Genomic DNA, 22361 nt, shown 5'->3' with positions numbered 1-22361 from the left:
CTTTGTTTAACTTTTTATTCATCATGGCACAAGATAGAACTTTAAGAAACACCACGGAAAATGTCATTGCCGACATGAAAATTAAGAGTAGCATGTTTCATAAAAAATTCTTCTTCTATAATACACATTCCCTTACGAAGTGAAAAAAAAATCTCGTAAAATACTGAAGCGAATCGCCACCTGCTGGTCAAAAATGGTTTTGCGGTTGAAAAACTTGAAACTACTGAAGTATGTAATAGGAGCATTTTACGATACACACAAAATTACCGAAGAAAACATGTCCTCAGCCTTTGGCACGATGTAAATACAAAGCTGGAGTTTTTGTCCAAACGTGACTTACTTTACAAAGCTTTGCTTATAATTTGGTTAATACTGATTATGGGGCAAAAGGAAAAACTTTTTTTCTGTAATTTGAATACTGTTTGGATGCTTAAACGCTTTATAGTTGGATTCCAGTTTGTAGTTTTTGAAAAATACATAAAAATTATACACTATAAATATATATTATATATGGTCTATATAAAATTGAATTTGATCTAAAATGGGAAGGACAACTTCTTAATTATTCTTTCTTTGTTAGGCACGGCCTTTCTCTTGTTCGATTAACTGAATCCTTTCTAAACAGATTCTAAAAATATATTCCATAATGTATCAAATTTAATATCTTCCTTAAAACATATTCAATATGAAAAAGCATTCAGTGACTACGTTTTCTTTTGCATCTCACGACTATATAAAAATATGGCTTGGCATACTCTGTTTTGTTTGTTTTGTTAGTGTTTTTCCTAGGCATTGAAGGAAGGGCTGTCCCCAGCTAAAAAACTATGGCAAAAGCACAGAAACCTGCTTGTGCATATTCTAGAACATTCTATAGAATCTCATTACTCAGTATAAGTGAAGTGATTTTGAAAAATTGTTCCTTCTGTTTCTGTGAATATATCATATACGATTATCATACATAATCTGTTACAGAATATACAACAGTCAAAACTGAAGTCACATAAATACAGTTAAGCTATGTCAAAGCAAGGGTTTTATCTTAACGTGAGTAGTTTTCCGGTTGGGTATCACCATCCGTTTTTGTTTCCGTTTTCTCCTAAGGCTGGCTATGCAACAGAAGTTTATTATAAATGGCAAGGGTACTAGTGCTCTCTATCTTTAAGTGAACTGGGTTTCTCTCGTGTTATTTTTTTTTTTTTAAGTGTTAAAGAAGAAAAACCAGTACGTGTCCCTTTGTCCAACACCAACTTCTTCCCCTACGGAGTGACAGAAGGCTGTTTGGGCCGTGGGGGTGCACGCTTGGGTGGGCTCATACCAGCGTTTCCGGGAGGGCATCGGGGTTGTCGGTCGATAAGAGCTCCCAGATCTGCCACCGCTCTCTCTGCCAATCCAGCCAGTCGGGGTCCCCCAAAGTCTTACTGTTCTGATCGCTGGCGGAAGTGGAGTAGGCGCTGCTCAGTTTTTGCTCAGCGGCTTGCTGCTCTCGCTCGGCTGTTTGGCTTCCCTCTTCCGACGCTGTTCTGGAACCTTCTTCTGGCCTCTGAGGCCTCCACAAGAGCGGCTCTGCTGGCTGGTGGGATGACGCTACAGCTTGCTTCCCGGAACCAGGATACGGAGGCGGAGGCCTCTTGTCACGCTTCTCACTCTCTCGAGGTCTCTGGTGAAAAGGCTTGGCTCTGCTCTGCAGCCAGACCACATCGAGCTCACTCTCAGTGAGGTCTTCGGCGCTGCTCAGAGTCAAATACTGCTCTGACTTCGGTGTGGCCTGCTCACCCCTTCTGCCACCGCCCTGGATGTGGGGCGTGCTGCAGACGCGCGACACGGGAGGGCAGGCCCTGTACTCCACGATGGTGGCCGTGGTCTGAGTCCTCCGAATGACCTGCGGGCCACTTTCCAGTTCTGTGGGGCTCCCCTGCCATCGGGGCCAATTTGGGGACAGGTTCCCTTGAGAAAGGGAGCATGGCCCCGGTCGGAGGGAGCTGCTCTCAAAAATGTCTCCATAGGAACCTGGAAGCCAGAGAGAAGGGCGAGAAATGGAATTAGTTTGTAGAATCCCTCTTCGGGATGTGTCCTGCTATTTCCTTCCCACGGCCACCTTCAAAAATTGAGAAAGCACAGGACACTCCTCCCGCTGCCTAAAGTGAAACATGTCCTAGGAAAGGAAATGACAAATCACGCTTTGGTTATTGGCACAATTCACGGAGCAGCTCCAGATCCGGATGTCAAACTAGATTCAATAGTCCTTGTCACTAATTTGTTTCAGGAAAGGCCCCTTCCACATGGCTTCTGAACCTGGAAGGTAAAGGAAATGTTCTCTTCTCGTTCGGTGCAATTTGCAGTCCTGAGGAGACACCAACGATAATGCTTTGATGTTTCCACCATGTCAATAAAAGGTGTTGGAATAAACAAACTGAACCTAAAATGCCCCATCTCGGGCCAGAAGGTCATGAAGACAGCAGCTGCTGTGTAGACCCCACCGCCACCAGTGTGGGAAAGACTGGCCCAGTCCTCTCACTTATGAAAAAGCAGGCAGGGAAAGAGAAGACCATTTTGGGCAAGAGATATGAGCATTTGAACAGGGACCGAGCAGAGTTGAAATAGCAGAAAGAAATGGAGCAGAACATTTTGGAATAGTTTATCCTTGGGGAGAAAGGTAGTAAAAGCACTTAGTAGGATGCAACGCAATGTGGTTAGGTAATGGGTCAGTACTTAAACTCAGCCGGCTTAGAGACCACTAAAGTAAAGATGCACCGAGCTTTAAAAATGGAATATGGGAGGGGCCGCCTCGGCGGCTCAGTCAGTTTAAGCTGCCGACTCTTGATTTCGGCTCAGGTCACGATCCCAGGGTCGTGAGATCGGGCCCGGCATCCGGTTCCGAGCGTGGCGTGGAGTCTGCTTGGGATTCTCTCTCTCTCTCTCTCTCTCTCTCTCTCTCTCTCTCTCCCCCTCTGCCCCTCCCCCTGCTTGCTCTCTCTCTCTAAATATAAATAAATAAAATCTTTAAAAAAATAAAAATACAAAATAAAAAAACAGCAGCTTGGGAAAGTTCAGCTAATTAGTAGAAAAACTGGAAAATAATGGTGAGAAAGAAATGCAAATGAAAATAATAAATACAATTTTGTTTTCTTTTTTTAAAGATTTTATTTATTTGAGAGAGCGCAAGCGAGGGTGCGCACGAGCAGGGGGAGAGGGAGAAGGAGGCTCCCCGCCGAGCAGGGAGCCCGGTGCGGGGCTCGATCCCAGGACCCCGGGATCACAGCCTCAGCTGAAGGCAGACGCTTAACGACTGAGCCACCCAAGTGCCCCCAATTTAGCTTTCAATTTAGCAAAAATGCAAACCCAATGATGTGCAGCGCCGGCACCGCATGTTGAAACGCCCCTGCCAACTGCACTGAGGTGGGCGAGGAAGGGGCTGTACCTCTGGATGCTTGGAAAGGTGCATTATTTGGACCCACTGTCCTATTCTGGATGTGTAACTTGCTTTCCAAAATTTTGTGAATCTATTAATCGTTGAAAATACAAAACAAAAAGTACGTGAAAGAGGTTCCTGACAGCATAACTTATTACAACAATGACCAAAAAAAAAAAAAATGGGTTGTAAACTATGAGTATGCACTCTGGAATACTACGTGGCCCTTAACAATAAAAATGGCAAGTAAGTGGGAAATAGAAGTTAAACAAATGATATCAAGTTGCACGGACAGAATGATTGTAGCTATGTTTTAAAAACCCTTGCAAAGGAAGTGAAATGAAATATAGTGAAAGACTGATGTATTTTGGCAGAAAGGCTAAGTATAGCTTGATCTGATTTCCCCCCTATTTTTAGCATTTTCCAAATAATGCTTGGCAAGTACGTAATACGACAGTAAGACAAAAATTAAAGAATATTAAGTTAAAAAGTAAATGCAATAAACGGTCTTGAAAAGATAATATGTCACCTGTCATTCCTGGGTCTTTGGAACCACTTTTTAATGTTGAATGCCAAGTTCCCCAGATATTGAAAGGCTCCTCTGACATATCTAGGAAAAAGTGTATAGAGAAAGGTATGTCACTCACAATAAAAAGTGAAGAGCAAAAATCAAGAAACAAATTATTTTGGTAACAGCGCCACATTCAAGACTGTGGCGGATACAAGACAGAATTTGATGCATGCCTGCCTTTCAGGGGGCTTATCCCATTTGGGATTTACAAAAAGGCTTCCTCTATAATGGTTGTGGTACCCAGAATCAGGCCCCCCAAAGATGTCTGTGCCATGATCCTCGGAACCTGTAAAGAGGTTATACGCCAAAGGGACTTTACAGGTGTGATGAAATGACTGAATCTTGAGATGAGAAGATGATCCTGGATTATCTGGGCGGGCCTGATGCAATCACAAGGGTCCTTATAAGGGGAAGGCGGAAGAGAAGATGCTACATTGCTGGCTTCCAAGGTGGAGGAAGGGCCATGAGCCAAAGAACACAGGTGGCCTCTAGAAGCTAGAAAAGGCAAGGGAAGAGATTGTTCCTTAGAGCCTCCTGAGGGAATGCAGCCCTGCAGATCCATTTTGGATTTCTGAAGTCCCGAACTGTAAGATGATAAATGCATGTGTTGTTTTGTCTTTTTTAAAATTTTATTTATTCATTTGAGAGAGAGAGAGAGAGCCTGGGATGTGATCATAATGAGTATTTCTCGAAGCAAAAGTCTACCGGGCGCTTCCCGGTGGCAGCCGTTCAAACGCACTCTCTCCTTTAATTCCGAGGAGATGCCCTGAGTCCACTTTAGAGGTGAGGCCAGCGGCCGAAGGAGCAGCTAGGAACTGCACGTGGCTACGGGGCGAGGACTGTCGAGCGCTTCCTACGTGCCAAGTTGCGGGTTGAGGACTTTACATGGATTAGCTGGTTAAGCTCTACGAATGAATACGGCTGTCTTCCTTAGTTTTCATACAAGGAAGAAAGGGGACTCCAAAAAACTCAATCTTTCCCACGAGGTCCTGCAGTTTGAAAGTGGCAGCATGGTTACTGACTCCAAATCAAGCGCTCTTGTCATGGGATACTAACATGACTTGTTTCTTTTTTTTTTCTTTAAGATTGTATTTATTTATTGGACAGAGAGAGAAAGAGCACAAGCAGGGGGAGCGGCGGGCAGAGGGAGAGGGAGAAGCAGGCTCCCCGCTGAGCAGGATCCTCTGAATGCGGGACTCGATCCCAGGACCCTGAGATCATGACCTGAGCCAAAGGCAGATGCTTAACTGACTGAGCCACCCAGGCGCCCCTAACACGACTTGTTTCTAGTTCCCTCGGGGTGAGGTTATTTCCAGGGAGAAAGTTACGCTTAGGTAAGATGGCTCAGCCCCTGCACCAGTGATATCTGGGGCCGGATCTTTCTCTGTGTGGGGCCGTCCTGTGTGCTGTGGGATGCTGGGTAGCACCCCGTCCTAGGCTGTGACAGCCCCAAACGCCTCCAGACATTGTCAGCTGTCTTCCTGGATACAAAATCGAGGACCACAGGGTTAGAGTTGGCCAGGATATTGAATGGTCAGAAAGAACAAATACGTGCTTTAGTCTACCGGCTAATTAGAGCTAATGTGTATCTTAGCCTACCTGCTAAGACACTATGAAGCAAACACACTGATCCTGGGAAGAAAGAATCGAGCTTTCTTAGTGGTAAGTTGTCTAGTAATCTCTCTTTGAATTTGTATTTAGAGACCCAAATATGCCATGCCTTTCATAATAGCAAAAGTCTCTTCAGATTGCCTTTTTTGTTGCTATTATTGCAGAGAATATTGTATACAGAAAATCTGTCACCAATTTAAAAGAGCAGAAACTAGAGATCATCTATATGCATCAGAAAGGGAATAGTTAGAAATCGATGATACATCGATTTAAGGGAAATATATAGTGGCCATGAAGAATGTTAGCAAAATGGAAAATGTTAATGATATGATTTTAAGTAAAATAAGCTGAATTCAAAAGCAGCTATGCTTTGAAAACAAATATATCAAATTAGGGATGCATCTGGACAGGGACTAGAAAAAATAAAGTTTCACATTTTATTTTCTTTAAAAGATTCTATTTATTTATCTGAGAGAGAGACAGACCAAGACGGCAAGAAAAGAGCATGAGCAGGGAGGAGAGGGAGAGCACATGCAGGGGGAGCAGCAGAGGGAGAGGGAGAAGCAGGCTCCCCACCGAGCAGGGAGCCCGACGCGGGGCTCGATCCCAGGACCCTGGGACCACGACCTGAGCCGAAGGCAGACGCTTAACCGACTGAGCCACCCAGGCGCCCCAAGTTCCACATTTTAAAAATAAATTTTATGCTTGAGGGGAACATGGGTTACTGTTTTCATTACAATTTTTAAAAATTATTTTTTGACATGAATATTTGTAAAATAAAAATAAACATGCTATGATTTAGACCCCCCCCTAAAAAAAAAAACCCATCAAAAAACAGAGCCCTTTCAGGGTGTCTGTTTGGATTAAGTGATACCCGTAGGATAAGAGAGCAAGAATTTGCACTGTGTCTTCCACTTATTACTCAGAGCATCCTGCTGAGTCCTGGCACTGAGGAATTACCCTGTGGAGGGAAAGAGCAGAACCAAACATTTAGTGGTCAAATAAATTTGGGAAAAACTACAAAGCACACTCTCCCTTCCATTGTGCGAATTAATGGTGCCCATTAGTACTTTAAAGAGTTTGAGAAATTATACAATAGAGAAACTATTAGCTTGGTTAACCCAGCATTCCCCAAATGTATTTGACCACGGAACCCTTATTTTGCTTAAAAAAAAAAATCTTAATCTCTCATGGAGACCTCTTGGGAACATGATGTCTCCTGATATAGTGGGTTCAGCTTGTTCTCTTTATAGAAGTAGCAGCAATAATTGGGTGACATGCGCCCAAACTCACTGGCCAGGACCTACCAAGTTCCTCAGATGCTCAGGGGAAGGATCAGCTGGGAATATCAGTGGCTCTCTGGGCATGAGACTGCTTCCCAGATGCCCCGGTCAGCAGGGAGCCTCCGAGACCATGACTGGGCTCGCCCACCACACCTTCCTCTTCCTAGAGCAGGAACTCAGTAAATGTCACAGAATGACAGGAACATGAAACAAGGAAGAGATGAAGAGACGGCCCAAGGGCCCGTACCATGCCATCTGCAATCAGAGTCACTGATCTGGCCCGCGCCAGCCAGGTTCCAGTTACCTTTGCCAAGCCTTGGTCCAGGAGAACTCTCCCTTGATTTCGACGATGGCAAGTGGCTCACCAGCACATACTGCTCCGGCCCTTTGTAAAGCTTCTCCGAGCCCCCCGGGGCCGCGTCCTCTTGCATAGCCAGCAAAGAGCGCTCAGACAGCACTGGGGAGTTGTTGTCATAAGGGGAGAGGTCTCCGCTGGAGGCCTTGTTGGAGTCGGTGGACGAGTGCCTTCCTCCCACAGAAAAGGAAACTTCCGATCGCAACATGTCAGGGCTTCTGGTGCAAGAAGACAATGGCAAGTGCATGAGTGTGTTAACACTTAGTGACCAGATTCAAACAATACGACGGTTACACAAAAGACAGGCGGAGAATGCATGGGCACAGGGGCTGAAACAAAAAGACCTTCGGAGCCATGTTCCCAGACTTGTACAGCAATAACGGGAAAGCGTTTCCACGACATGGCCGGCAGAGGGCAGTGAAACCCCACAGTTGTTACGGAAACTGTCAAGGCGAAGGGAGGAGGGGAGGATGAAACAGACATGGATCCCTGTATTCTCCACTGTGCATCGCTGAAATGCCTGTTGCGTTAGTCCCGTCTCCATTGGGAAAGTCAAGTCTGAGGCTCCCTGTCTGTTAAGTAAGGCAAAACTGGCAGATAAGTCTTTTATGTTCCTCAATATCCTTAATTTAAAATAAGTCACATAAAACTACGACTGAAACTTTACAAGTTCATTATGGTTTTATGGGTAACGTCTCTTCCCCCTGCCCAAATACTTCATGTGAGTAAATCCATCTTTCCTGTGATGACGACTCTGGATGATGATGGTGATGATGCTTCTGGGGGGAGTAACAGTCTCACGCACAGAGGCCAACGAGATAAATACATGACCATCACTAGCGTTCACTGTATTTTGATACTCCTGACATGATCCTACAAGGCACTAGTGATATAAAACAGGCTAATTAGCATATCCAGTACGTCTTCTATGTGCATGAGTTGTCACAGCAACAGAAATAACAGTGAAAATGCAAGAGGAACAGGAAAATGAGAACTTCAGCAACATGAAACGAGTGTTGGAAGTCTTACCTGGGAACATCTGTATTTTCTACCTTCCTCAAAAGTGGCCCTGACATCTTGAAGGGAAATGATCACAGAGTGATTAAAAGTTCCAGAACCTACTTTTGTCTCTCCCCCACAACCCTGCTTCATTTCTCTATTACTAGTCTTTGCTTTCTTCTGTTTCAATTCTTCAAAACAAATCCTTTGGGATCCTAAAGAAGGTAAACACATGCCTGAGCAATCTTTTCCTAACTGGCTGGCTGTGTGCACGCAGCACGGAGGACGGAGGACGCGCACTCACAGAGGACCTAGCTTAGTCTCGGGTTTCCAGCGCGGGTTAGCGTCCAGGAGAAAAGCATTTCAGCATCTGTGACATGCCTCGCCTGTTACTGACGCAGCCAGGGGCTCGAGCACTTTTTGCTGAGGCAATTTCTTACCCACATGGAATAAATAAGTCCTTTCCTTGTCTCCTCTTTAAACCGATGACAGACAATCTTATGGGAAAGAGCCAGAGAACCACCATGAGGATGATTTTCCAGAGACGTTAGGCCTCCAGTGAATGAAGGAAAACTCAAAAGAACTTATTATTTCTGCTGGAAAGGGGGGGGGGGCGGGGAGGGAGGAAACTAACCTCCATATCTAATTCAAGGGGGGAAGTCCCCCTAATTCTAGCGGAGGGAAACACAAAGCAAAACACATGGACACTTGTCTGTCATGACTTTGACTCCAGTTGAGGAAGTTTTACTATGAAAATAAGAAAAACTGAATGCGTTGAACAGGTTGCTCAGCTTAGAATCAGGGTTCGGACCAGGGCTAGAAATTCTATGACTGGGCCCATTTCCGTTGTTCTCCCCGTTTAGTTAACGGGTTTCCCCAGTCATTAATGAAAATGTCTTCTGTCTACTCAGCAAGAATAAGTCATGGTGTTATATCCATAACAGCAGGGCCAGAAAGCCTTCCTTTATGGGATGTTTTAAAGAGAGCCAAGTCAATTCACTAGCCAAAACAAAATAGCCACCAGGGCTACGAATGCTTTTTTGCTCCCTCCCATTGGGAGGAGAATGTCGGAAAGGTGGTATTTTCACTCACGGAGACCCCCATTATTCTGTCTCGTGTCTTGTTCACCTGTCTTAAAGAACATAGAGAATACATTCAGCAAAACGTGACAAGTTGCAGATTCAGCCGACAGTTAGGCGCGTAAAGAAAGGTACCCTGCAGGAGAACTGCATCGCGTCTTGGCACTGGGAACATCTATCTGGGTTTCTGCCAAGCAAGTCGGTGATTCCCCCCGCTCCAGTGGAAGCGGCATCGCGTCACAAATAACGTAGGTCTCTCTGCTAAGGCTGCGAAAGGCTCCCGGGCACGGGACTCCGCTCGGGGCTCTCGGGGCTCTCGGGGCTCGGGATGCAGGAAGCCTGTGGGCGCCGCTTGCGCTCCTGCCCCCGCCCCAACCTCCTCGTAGCCCCCCGTTCGCCCCCCCCCCCCCCCCCCCCCCCCCGTTCCTTCTCCCCCCCCCCCCCCCCCCCCCCCCCCCCCCGCTTTCCTTTCCCTCGCCTCTCAAATTACTCACTACGACATTGTTCCACTTACATATTTCTGTCAGCTGCTTCAATACCCTCTTTCTGGACTGGTGTACAGACAGGGAAAGCGCACGCACAGGAATTATTGGGGGCACTGAAAAGGCTTCATGAAAACATTTAGTGTGCTTAACCCAAACAAAATCAAACAAAGAACAATCACAACAGTCACAAAAATCACCGAAGCTGCCATGCGATTTTCCTTCCATTCTCATGGCTGTGACTGGCTCTGGTGGAGAAGAGGCGACAAAGGAGGAGGTGGAGGGCCACTGTCCCTCTCCTCCGTTCTTTGGGGAACATGGCCCGGGGAACTTGCTGGAAATGCAAATTCTCCAGCTCCATTCTGGGCCTACTGACGGGACTGGCTATAACATGTGGGGCCGCCTGGGGAAAAACTATTAAGAATTTCAAGGCGGTCACAGCAGATCATCAAGCCAAACGTGGGCTCCTTCTTCGTGGAGGTCCTGTGCAGCCGCATGGGTCACAGACCACAAAGCTGGCTTTGCCTGTGGAAAGGGCATCTGGGAGCAGGGCTAGCAAACTGTGTTTTAAAAAGCCCTCGAGGTAAGCGTGCTGCGCGGGCAAGTTTGAGAACCTCCACGCCGAAGCTACCTTCCCTCCCTCATCCATAGACAGGACAGCAGGCTGAGGCTCCCAGGGAGCCAAATCGGGAAGGAAACACAGACAGTGGCCCAAACCTCAGCACTGGCTGACAGAGGGGGTAAGCGTGGTGGTCCTGACCTTGAGGTGGCCGGGGCCACAGTTGAATAGAAGGTGTGCCCATCCTAGCCAGCTCCAGTCAGCCGGGCCCAGATAACTGAATGTAGTTTGGTTGTGGGTCAGAACGCATTAAGGGGACAGGGAGCAGGAGAGGTTGACCTGCCTTTCTCTGCTCTCCTGGTTCATTCTCCTAAGTCAAGCCACCGAAGTGACGACGTCTGGGGCCCCAACCAAGGGAGAACCTGGAGGAGGTGGCTAAAGCTAATCCCTGAAGGTAGAGGCAGAGGCCTGTCTCCCAGTCGACACAGGCCACGAACCTCCTCAGGGCGGGTGGGCTCACAGCCAGGGACACGAGCAGACGGGGCTGTCCAAGGAGGGGTGATGCCTTCCTTTCCCAGCCCCCCAGCACAGCTTAGTGACAGAAGAGGCTATGGTTTGCGACCACATGGCAAGCCGCTTGTGAAATGCACGGATGTGAAATAACCCCTTGGCCTGCGACAAGGGTAAGAGCTGGTGCTCACCCAGAGGTCAGGCAGCATGGCGGGCGTTGTGCTAAGCACTGCCAACAATTCTCCTCGCTCCTGATCACGGTCTAGAGCTGAGCAGAAGACACCAGGACATCACGTGTCTTTCTAGCAGCCAGGGCAGTGGGGCTCGAGACCCTTCTCAAATTTATTTGATAAATAGTATTCAGTCTTACTGCGATGTGCTATACTTGGAGTCGATGACCCTCGTAAATGCTTGAGCTATTTCCTAGCTGTCATTTCATTTTCTCAGCCGAAGTCGGTAAGGCGGTGGCCACATTTGCCTAAGAACCCACGTCCGGAAACTGAACTTTCCACATGACAGCCCGCCAGTTAGTCAATGAAACCAAACTATTTTATTCACTTCTCAGGACTCTCACTGACAACGTAGGCAGTTCCAAGGTTAAAAAAAAAAAAAAAAAATGGGTGGCGTTCCATGGCTTTATCATTAAATCTACTGGAAACAAAACCAGAACCCCTACTTTGGGTATCACTGAAAGATGAGACAAGCGGCCACCACTGCCTTCACTAACATTCGCTCGAGGATGATTCGACTCTATGAAGACTATTTTCAGTTCAGTGCTGCAAGTGAAGGTAATAAAAGATTTGTATTTCTTTATAGAAAATACTGAACCGGTGACTCACTAGATGAGGAATAGTCTGCAAGCAGGCAGTGGGCTCTCTATGTCTTGGGATTTAGTGGATGGAGGCTGGGAATGGTGAGTGGCTAGGTAACCAGTTGGCATGGGCTTGCCTCCGCGAATGGAGGGCTTTTCCCCACGAGACCTGAAAACCCCAGGACCATGCATGGCAGGCGTGGCCAGTCTCAGCTAACCAACCGAGCATGAGATGGACATGGAGAGAGCGCATCACTTTCTCACCCTTCGCTGGTCCCTCCAGGTCAGGGGCTTAGGATGCCGCTGGCAGGGTACTGTGGGCAGGCCTGCCCTGCAGCTGGAGGCACAGAACTTGTTCTGCGGATAAATGGAAAACTCTGGTTCAATCACCGGATGTGGCAGCCCAGCCCCTTGCCGAGCTACCCCAGTGAGAAACATCCTTGGAGACGGCAAGCTTGTGCTGGCTTCATCCTTGGCTTAATCATTCAGCTGAGAGGCCTCAGTCTGTTGGAACCCGAAGCACGTAACCATCCCAGACACGATTCAGTGCCCAGGGAGAGGAGTCCAGTGCCACAACAACTCTGGATTTAGGGAGGATTTTCACATGAATCATGCTCAGTTCTGCAAAGCAGCCCTTACGCAGACAAAGGCACCCCCGTCCAAAGAGAAGCTGACAATGGAGCCAAACTCCCCACCAGGAGATGAGGCTAGCACCCTGGACATTAGGACTTACCCAGGGCTTTGGTGAAATATCTCCCCCCCCTTTTAGCTCTTATGGATTCCCTCCTAAGAGCCGTGGCACATGAAGGCATTTAGGACAGGGGGAGAGAAAACGATGCTGGCTTTATTCTCTTTCTCTCTCTCTCTCTCTCTTTTTTTTTACGGTATGCCTGATAAAACATCGTCGAGTTAATATTTTCCAAGTTTGTAAAGAAGGTGTGAATCATAAAGGCGCTGGAAGAAAGAGCTGATGTGATAAATTCTCCCTCCATTTTGAATTGGCTTTTCATAGAAAGCGCATTCAGACTTTTTGGAATTTTTCATTAGGGAATTCCCTATTCCACATACATTTTCCCTAAAATTGTCTGGCTGAAAAGGCTTTCTCGAACAGCGTGTGGGGGGGGGGGGGGGGTGGGGGGGGGGGTGTTAATGCTTCATTAATTTCCAAGATGCTGGAACGGAATGACAGTTGAGGCCACAGTTACTGCCAGTCAGTAGGATTCACTGCTGTCATTCTGATTTCTTATCTCTGAAAATTTCCTGAGAACTTTTTTGACTTTACAAATCCTAGTGAAAGGAAAACTAAAATTATAGTCCATCTTCTAATGCTCCATGGTTTTGTGGAAGAAGACATTTTTCAGTGACAGTCTCTGAAAGATTAAAATAAATTATCTACCTGATATTTATTGGATAATTTAAATGTGATGCCTTGAAATTATGAGAACGCCTAACGCTCCTCCATCATGAAGAAGGTAGATCTTTTTTATTCACTGGGAGGAATAAAATAAATACTTTTCAATAAAATAATTACTTTTCAGTTCTGAAGTGCTATCCTTTGAGATGACTATGAGGCTCCTTCCATGGTTTTGATTGGCTGGTCACCAGTTTTGCTACGTTGGGGGGCAATTTCAGTAAAAACTTTGTGAAGGCCACGAACAGAATTAAACACAGTGAAATTTAAAAAGCGTACACCTATGGATTTGGTTCATCTGTACTGGCTTTCTCCCCAAGTGCAGTTAAATTTATTTTGATTGTATTTCCAGAGTACAGGAAGGAAAATGCTCTACTTAGCCTTGTATAGCACATGGGTATACCATATAGGTAGACAAGGCTTTATGTAATTTTTAACGGTTAGGTTTTGTTTTGTTTTTTTCCTCAGAACATTAAAGCAGTTGAAAAACACTGAAAAACTGAAAGGCTGGCACATTAGAATTTACAACATTATATTAGGTTTAAATGCTTCATTTGTGTCCACACAGAATTGTATTACTTAGTTCAGGTTAACGTAATTAAAACTTATTTAGGGTTGTTACTTGGTCAGGAGAAATTGTCAAACACAGCAGTTCTCTTGGTTGAAAAATAAGATAAGCAAGGCAGTATTTTCAAAGCACCACTGATGGGTCTGTCTCCACGGAGGGCAGCCTATACATTTTGCCTTTGGCTTCAGGCTCCAGTATGGCTGGGCATGGTACTAGTCTTTTAAATTTTTAAAAATATTTTGTTCAGCATAGATTTTTGGTGCTAACTTTGAATTTTAAAAATATGACACGTTGATGTTGTGCATTCTGATGCCTGAGCGTTTGGCACACCCTTCACTTTGGCACCTACGTGAGCGCCTCGCGCTCCTCGCCCTACCCCCAGCCCTGCTACGGGGCCTGGCGTCTGTTGCAAATACCCGCGCTCGGCATGCCTTGTCCTTTCTGATTTGCCTTTTGCACTCTCATCCCCTATCTCCCTACAGCCCTAAATCAAAGGAGGGGGGTCTATTTTGAGTGTCTGTGAAGAAAAGAGCATATAACTAATAAATATTCCAGACAAGCAATGAAAAAACTGGAAGTCTTGCATTGTTAGTAATATAAATCTCTTCTAATCTCCCTCTGGTATTCCGTTTTGGTTGAAGCCAAAAATGTCAGTGGACAAGCACAAGAAAAAATAACGAATCCTCCTTTCACTGCCCCAATTCTGTTGTCGCACAAGAGAAAAACTCAAATGAAAACAAAACACTAAAGTCCCAAATATCACGAAATGTCTGCTCTTTCCAAATGGAAATTATCAAAAATATGTTCTTGTTCTTGGTTCTACACCCTTTTGAAAACTCACGTTTCCACTCCCAATTCAATCTTGTGCCGTTGCCACGCGCGACACAGGAATCGAACGCTTTATCTCGCTACGTAAACTGATGGCAAAGAACAGAAGCTTCAGGAACAAAACCCAAAGGGTTGGAGGAGAATCACAAGGAAAGCCAACCATGCATCGCTGCACTCAGGTCTGCGTTTTAGGAGCTCCTGCTGCTTCCCGCTCGGCGGGCGTCCCCATAGCCCTTACTCCTCTTAGTCCTACTCTCCACCTTGTAGCTGAGTCTTCACTCACTCAAGACTTCAAAACAAGAAATCTGTCCATGCCCACTGTGCCACGGCTCGCCCAGGCCTCTGCCTCACTTCCTGCAAACGTGCGATCACCTCCCATCCTCCCCGGTTCTCCCCGGGCAGGTCGCCTTCCCACGTCTGTGTCTTTCTGCCTGTGTCTCTCTGTTCTAGAACAGATGCCACCCTCCTGCTGCCAATGGGATCAGGCCTGTACAGGCAGGCTTTGCCTTTAGACACCGCCACGGTTTAAGGTGGACGGGTTCTCTCTTGTGTCATATTGCCTTCATAGGTTACTCTCTCGTGGTGGATAGAAAGGTAGAAAGTAGCGACGCCAAAGTCTTTCGTAAGTGGTTGTAAACGAACAAAATGGCGCGGTTAGGAATAACATGATCGTAATCACTAACATTCGTTACGCATTTATTAGAAACCAGATACTATTCTCATAGCACAACAACTCTGTAAAGTTGGTGCTGCTTTTTAATCTCTGGTTTGCAGGTGAGGGAACTGAGACAGAGAGGGATGAGTCTATTTACCCAAGACCACAGCTCGAATAGCAGTGGAAAAGGAATTCCAACTCAGGTGATCTGGCCCTGGATCCGAACGTCAAAACCAGTGAGTTAACGCTACGCAGGAGTGCGCTGTTGATGGGCAACTGACATAGCGATGTAGTTGGCACCATCTGGCAGTTATAATTTGTCATCACTATAATCTGTCATGACCATACTCTCTCATCACAGTAATGCATCGCCACTGCTTCTTAATTTAAGTGCCACCCCTCAGCCTGCCATTTAAGGGCTTCTGCCCTCTGTGCTGGCCAACCCCTTCATCGTGCCCACAGCCAGCTGACACAGTTATTATTCTGTCCAGGCCCTGCGTCAAGCTTCCCAAATGTCTAGACCTGTTGGCCCCTCTCCAGTCTTCAAAGTTCACTGCAGATCCTTGCTCTTCTCAGAAGCTATCCCTGAGACTACAGGTCACACCTCTTTCTCTTCTCCAAACTCCAAGTGGATTTATGGTCTGGGGTGTTGGTTTCCTCCCTTTGTCAATACAAAGACCCCTTTTTAATGTCAAGAATCACCCACCGCAAATATAGTAGTTGGTGATGGCAAATCTGTAGCATCTAATGTGGTGGATCTAAGCCAGAGGTTCTTACCGGGGGCTGCTCCATAGACTCACAGGGGGAGATTTAAGAAATCCTAATGTCCAGACTGTACCCTAAAACAACTGAATCACGATCTCTAGGGGTGGCACGTAGGCATAGTAATTCTTCGAGCTCCCTGGGGGATTCAAGTCTGAGAACCAATGGCCCAGCACCAACCATTCTGCCCTCCGCCACACACTTAATAACATGCTTTGTATTATTTTTATCCTCGAAGGCCTCCTTCAACAGGTCTGCCAACTCTGGGAGCCAAGCATATGCCTCGATATTTTAAACTTTCGCTACTCAAAAGTGTGGATCACAGACCAGCAGTATCACGGCAATGCCTGGGAGCTTGCTAGAAAGGCAGATTTTCAGACTCTCTTCCTCAGATCTACTGACTAGATCTCCTGGTGATCTGTATACACACACAGTAGGCTTTGAGAAGCATGGGCGTAAGGTATGAAGACACTATCTACAGCTCAAGGGGTAGGACTCTCAAGCCTCAGAAGACAACTCAAATTAAAGAACTGTTTCTTTATGTATTTTTACTTCATGGCATCATTATCAACCCTTCTGGGCTGCTCCTTGGCCTGTACCTAGAGGAAAACAAACACTCCCTTCTTCTCCTCACTATGAGTGTCTTCTCCAAATGTTTTCTCTTCAGTGATGCTAGTCTCTGACATCCACAGAGCACCTGGGAGCTCACCTCCCTTCCCTTGAGGCCCTGACACTCACCTATGACCTTGTTCTAGGGTCAGCTTGCCTTGACCATACAATTCTTATTCTTACAGGGATAGGGAACAGGAGAGGCTAGACAATTGTGCAGCTTGGGATGAGCTTAATATGGAAGCGTCTTCCATAACTTTCCTAAGAGTAGTGAAAGAAAGGTTCCCTTCTTGGCATTTATATGCAAAGAGCATACCTGAAAACCACACAAAAAGAACTTCTATTGACTATTCTTCAAAGCACAATATTTCTATATTTCAACATGCCATATAAAAGCTGAAATTTGGCAAGTCAACATCAGTGGGTTTTTTTTTTTTTTTTTTTAGGTGTGTGTTTTCCAGCTTTTCCATAGAGTACCCATGAAATGTCATAAATGCAGCTTAACGAGGGATTCACAAATAGAAAGGCCGCCATGTCTGTTTTCTTGCACGGGGAGGGAAAGAAGCGAGTTCATTAAAATTCTGGTGATACAAGATCTGCTGTGAAGAAAAGCCATTTGTGTTAGTTTAAATTAGAACTTATACCTTGATGACAGTTAGAAATCTAGGGAAAATTTAAGAGAGCCCAATTATCTGAAATGAAAAGCGAGACCATGAAATGCCAGTCCATTTAGACAATTTGAATATATTCTTATTCACTCGTGGTTCTTGGGGCTCGAATCCGGGCGAAACGCCTCACTTGAACCAGAATCTGGCCTGATAATAATTGGCACAAAGATGAATTTTTTAAAAAGCGCATTTGAAAAGATGAGCCACTTAAAAATTCTTCCCTGCTCTGCAGGAAATGGACCGAAGCTGGATCTTGCGCTGCTATTCATGCAAAGATGCAGGAAAGAAGGAGGCATGAGCCATGTGGAATTCCTTTCCCTACATTTCTCTAAATAATATAAGCTTTTATATCTGAAATAGTTTCAAATGAAAATTAATCTCGGGGCGCCTGGGTGGCTCAGTCGTTAAGCGTCTGCCTTCAGCTCGGGTCATGGTCCCAGGGTCCTGGGATCGAGCCCCGCACTGGGGTCCCTGCTCGGCGGGAAGCCTGCTTCTCCCTCTCCCGCTCCCCCTCTGCTTCTGTTCCCTCTCTCGCTGTGTCTCTGTCAAATAAATAAATAAAACCTTTAAAAAAAAAAGAAAAAATTAATCTCTCAAATTCAACATCAATATAAAGGAACAATTTAACACGTGTCAATATTTCCAAGACGCCGCGGAGTAAGACAGACCACTATTTTACATACAGCTAAGAAAGACAAACAGTGCTGTGATTTGTATTAGACCACGCCATTGGTTATACGATGGCTCTCCATTCCAGAGATGATAAAACATGGGGCAAAATGTGTCTTAGAGCTGTTGACATTCAGTAAATTAAAAGCACAACGTAAAGGATGCTTTCACGAAAGGATGACAACAACTCTTCCCACCACAAATTTAAGGTTTGGCGTCATGGCGGCAACATTGCTCCTGGTTAATGACGCCACAATACCCTCTTCACTGGCTCTGCCAAGTGCTCAGCACCCCCATACATGCTGCCTCTGTACCAAGTGTTTGAGATTAAGCCTAAAATCTGGCTAAAGCAAAATCCAATGGTCTTCCTTTGGGGGCAAAAATGGCGGCAAAGCACAGCCTACAGCATGGCTTGCGCTTTACTCATTGCAAACATGGCTACATGTGGAGCCCAGCGTGCATTTTTACCAAAAGGATATTAATTATAAAGAGCGGAGAGTCAGGAGAGCACACACCTCTAATTTTAAATGGGCACGTAGGCCTCGGGAGAGGCTCGTCTTGTGGTTTGGTAATGTGTCAATTGCGCTGGCAAGTTACACAAGTAAGGTGCATCCAGGTGCAGCCTAAGGGACCCGTAAGTACAGCTATCAGGATTCTAGAAGTAGAATCACTGATGTGCATCAGAGTACTTTGAGCTTCTTGCCAGGAATTTAGTTCTTCTTCTTCTTCTTCTCTTTTTTTTTTTCCAGTAAACACAGTCAAAAGGACCTCGAGGGGCTAAAAAAGCCAAAAATGAAACAGCAACACCCCACAAAGCACTTTCTAATTTAGTAAGTGGATTAGGAAAATTGAAGCATTTTCCGGGTAGGTGGGCTGACGAGATCTGCCAGAAAGTTGCCACATCTCCACTGCCAGTTACCCTGTGTGGAATTATGTAAACTTCTCTACTTCTTTAGAAATGAAAAGAGGAATCCCCATGGCAGCTTTAGAAGACGAGCAACTGGCATACTCACGAGGACTGGGAGGCCTTTCTTCTGAGTAAATAGTCCACCACATCGGGATCGGTCTCCAACAGGCTGATCAGTACTTCGTTCTGGAGATCGGGCGGAACCTGGAGGGGCCAAATGTCGAGGCATAAATCAAACCATTCCAGAAAGAGGAAAACTATGATCATTGGCAACTCTACAATAACATAAAACAGAGCCTTCAAAGTCAGAACAGAGTGATTTGCCCATTAAAACCAAACCTACGGCAACCCCTACAGCCGGTTTAATTCTTAGGACAAAGTGGATGATGACCAAAACGTCATATTCAACCCAAATTGTCACCCCTCTTATGACTGGAGAGGGAGCCTAATCACTTGATACTTCCATTGCTCAGATAAGATTTTCTTGGCTTTGAATAAGCAAAATATCATGGTTAGGAGGGGTGGTGTTCATAATTTATTGTCCAAATGGGGACACTTTCTAGAGTTCTTATTTATAATTATGCGAAGACAACAGGCATAAATTATACCCGTCTTGGGCAAGTCTGGAATATATGATCAGTTTATTAAGAGGACGGGCCCTTGGGGCGCGTGGGTGGCTCAGTCGGTTAAGCGTCTGACTCTTGATTTTGGCTCAGGTCATGAGCTCAGGGTCGTTGAGATGGAGCCCCGTGTTGGGTTCCACGCTGGGGGTGGAGTTTGCTTAATATTCTCCCTCCCCCTCCCCCCCTCCACCCCCCCCCCCCCCTCTCTCCTTTTCTTTTAAAAAAAAAAAAAGGACAGGCCCTTGAGCCAGACCGTGTTTGAGTCGCAGTTCCATTTATTAGCTGTGGGAACCTTCGGCAAGGCACGTGACCTATCTAGGCCTCAGTTTCCTCATCTGTAAAGTGGAGAGAATGACAGGCCTCACCACAAGGGGTTGCTGTGGTGATCGAATGACTTATTACACATTGAGAACTTAGAACAGTACCTGGCAGATAGTAAACACTCAAAAACACGCTGACTACTACATTGGCCCAAGTCATTTTGTCATTGCCTGCTTGCACTCACCCCTTCCTTGCAACCTGGTCCATCAACAATGAAAAAGGTTTCTCGCTTCAGAACTTGACAGGCATTCGTTTGAGTTCTGTAGCTGAGCGTCATGTTTCCCTCGGCTAACCCACAGTGCATTAGAAGATGGCCTTATAATCCTAAGCCACAATATTGTGTGAAAACGTTCTATGAGAAAAGACTGAACTCAGCTCCAACGGGCTCTTCACTCTACAGATGCTGGTAGCTCAAGTAAGGAAATTCAAATTATTGAGAGGAAACAACATTTCCATCTGATTCTCTCACAGGAGGGCTCGGAGACCAGGCTCTTAAAACCTGCGGGGCCAAGTCTTCGGAGAGTAAGTGGCGGGTGGACGAATTTGCCTCCTGCTTCTTGCAGAACTCAATTCTTCTTGAGCTCTGAGAAGCTGGAAACAATTTTATTAATAAAAACAGGGATGAGAAAGCAACAACAAAACGCTTTCCTTCCCTCATAAATCTGTTCCTCCCACTTCATCCTGAATCTTCATTAATGACACTGCCAAACCCTACTCACACAAACTCAAAATCTGGGTTGCATTCAAGCTTCTCTGTGTCCTCTCCCCTCCCTGTTCAGAACCAGGAAACCTACCTGACTTCACCTCGGTGAGGCCTGTTCCTTCTTTCCTCTATCTTCCATTTCTACTGCACTGATCCAAGTTGGAGCCCTTGTTACCCCTTTGTAGTGGGCATCTGTTGGCCATTACCAGCTTCCATTTCCCTCTTGTTGTAACAGTTCTGCCCCAAAGCTCCCTCAGAAGAATCGACTGCTCCCCAACCCTTAGCTCAAGGTGATGTGTAAGCTGGTCGAGGGCCACCATTATTCCCGTCCCGGAATACCGGGGCTGCCTGCGCGACGGGCATGTGACTCCATTGGAGGTAATGAAAAGCTGGGAGAATTTCCCCGAGGCATCTGAGAGAGACAATACAGGGCTAGAAGCCACATGGGGCCTGAGGATGGTGCTGATGATCAAAGAAACCACAGAAGGAAATGGAAAGAAAGGATCTCTCAATATCATGAGTCCCAGGTAAACCTATGCCTGAAGCCATATTTGCCTGTAGACCTCAAATTCCTTAAACTACTTTGAGATTTTAGTTGAAAAGAAAGATACATCCTTCATGGGCCTTTGATGCAACTGCTTGCTAACTTAGACACTAGCTATTTCCTTCACCACCGGCATCTAATTTCTTCTCTGTGTGGTTGTCCGAGTGCTCTGATCAAGACGCTTGCTCAAGAAACCTTTTTATCCCTACAGTGGAAGCCCTCCACTCTCTTCCTCACGTTTGCCATTCTGTCCCCTCACGCATGGCCACCCTCACACGCTCCCTACTTCAGCAACCACTGCGCTTCTCACTCTGGCCTTTTCCCACCTCCTTCCTTTCATTCGTTACGTAAATATTTGGTGAATGCTTACTGAGTGCCAGGCACCACCGGATGCTGCGATTCAGCTACAAACCAAATAGACGAGAATCCTTGTCTCCTTGAAACTGACAATCAATATGGGAAGAGCGGCATTACACAAACAAACAAAGCAAACATAGCGTGGATCACACGGAGACGAACAAAGCGGAAAAGGGGCAACGGGCTGTGCGGGGGGGGGGGGCGGGGAAGTGCCATTTAAGTAGGATGGCAGGTCACAGAGAAACTGCCATCTGCACAGAGAACTGAAGTTGACGAAGGAATTGGAGAAAATCATTGCAAGCAGAAGGAAGAAAAAAATCAGCAAGATCGTGAGTCAGGAGTAGAGAGGAGGCCAGCAAGGCTGGAAGGAATAAGGAAGAAGGTGAGCAGTAGGAGGTGGGTCAGGTAGCCAAGGCCAGATGTTGTGGAGTCTTTCGGGTCATGATAAGGACATCTGCTCTCTATCTAGGTGGCTGGGGAGCCACTGGGGGTTTTGAGCAGAGGACTACCGTGAATTGTCATCGCTGGCTGCTGCGTTGTCAGCAGATTGCAGGGAGGCAAGGGGGTGACGCAGGGAGTGCAGAGAGGGGCCACTGCTCTATCCAGAAGAGAGACGGCGGAGGGCTGAACCTAGGATGGTGAGCCGATGAGAAATCTGTGGCTCCTGGAGACTGTGAAGAGAGAGATGATAGCGTTAGGTAATTTGCTGGCTGCGGAGAGAAAGAGGGAGGGAGACGGAGAAGAAGAGAGATGCTTCAATGTTTGGAGCCGAGAGGCAGGCACCTGGAAGCACGGGGTTGCCCCTGACGCTGACGGGTGTAGAGAAGCTGCGGGAGGAGGAGGCTGGCGGTCACGGCTAGAAGGGCGGCTTCGCTAGGGTAAGAGGGGCAAGGGTGGAGGCCTGTGGGACATCCAAATGAAAGATCTAGTCGGCAACTGGGAATGAGGCTCTGGGGTTCAGGAGAGAGGCTTGCGCTGGACAGAGAAACGCAGGAGACGCATACAGATGGCATTTAAGGCTCGGTGCCCAAACCCAACGGCCCGGGAATGAGAACGAAAGGAGAAGG

The 22361-nt window shown here is 46.4% G+C and overlaps 1 protein-coding gene across 7 annotated transcripts in view; it reads right to left on the bottom strand.

The window, feature by feature from the left end:
- Window position 1: 1 nt before the first annotated feature.
- ARHGAP6 (Rho GTPase activating protein 6) overlaps window positions 2-22361 on the bottom strand; it is a 246277-nt gene continuing 223917 nt past the window's right edge. For 6 of the 7 annotated variants that reach the window (XM_025857723.2, XM_073902102.1, XM_073902099.1 and 3 more), the window contains exons 10-13: window positions 18853-18950; window positions 7179-7447; window positions 3939-4019; window positions 2-2007 (exon numbers count right to left, since the gene is read on the bottom strand). In XM_025857723.2, the coding sequence (XP_025713508.1) occupies window positions 1310-2007; window positions 3939-4019; window positions 7179-7447; window positions 18853-18950 (1146 nt within the window). In that variant the 3' untranslated portion in view covers window positions 2-1309. The remainder of the gene's footprint in view (window positions 2008-3938; window positions 4020-7178; window positions 7448-18852; window positions 18951-22361) is intronic. The other variant, XM_073902105.1, reaches the window with a different exon arrangement.

The sequence above is a fragment of the Callorhinus ursinus genome, unplaced genomic scaffold (assembly GCF_003265705.2).
Source record: "Callorhinus ursinus isolate GAN/ISIS: 27379988/994484 unplaced genomic scaffold, GSC_fseal_2.0 scaffold16, whole genome shotgun sequence".
Taxonomy (NCBI): Eukaryota; Metazoa; Chordata; class Mammalia; order Carnivora; family Otariidae; genus Callorhinus; species Callorhinus ursinus.
This window is presented reverse-complemented; position numbering and strand designations above follow the sequence as displayed.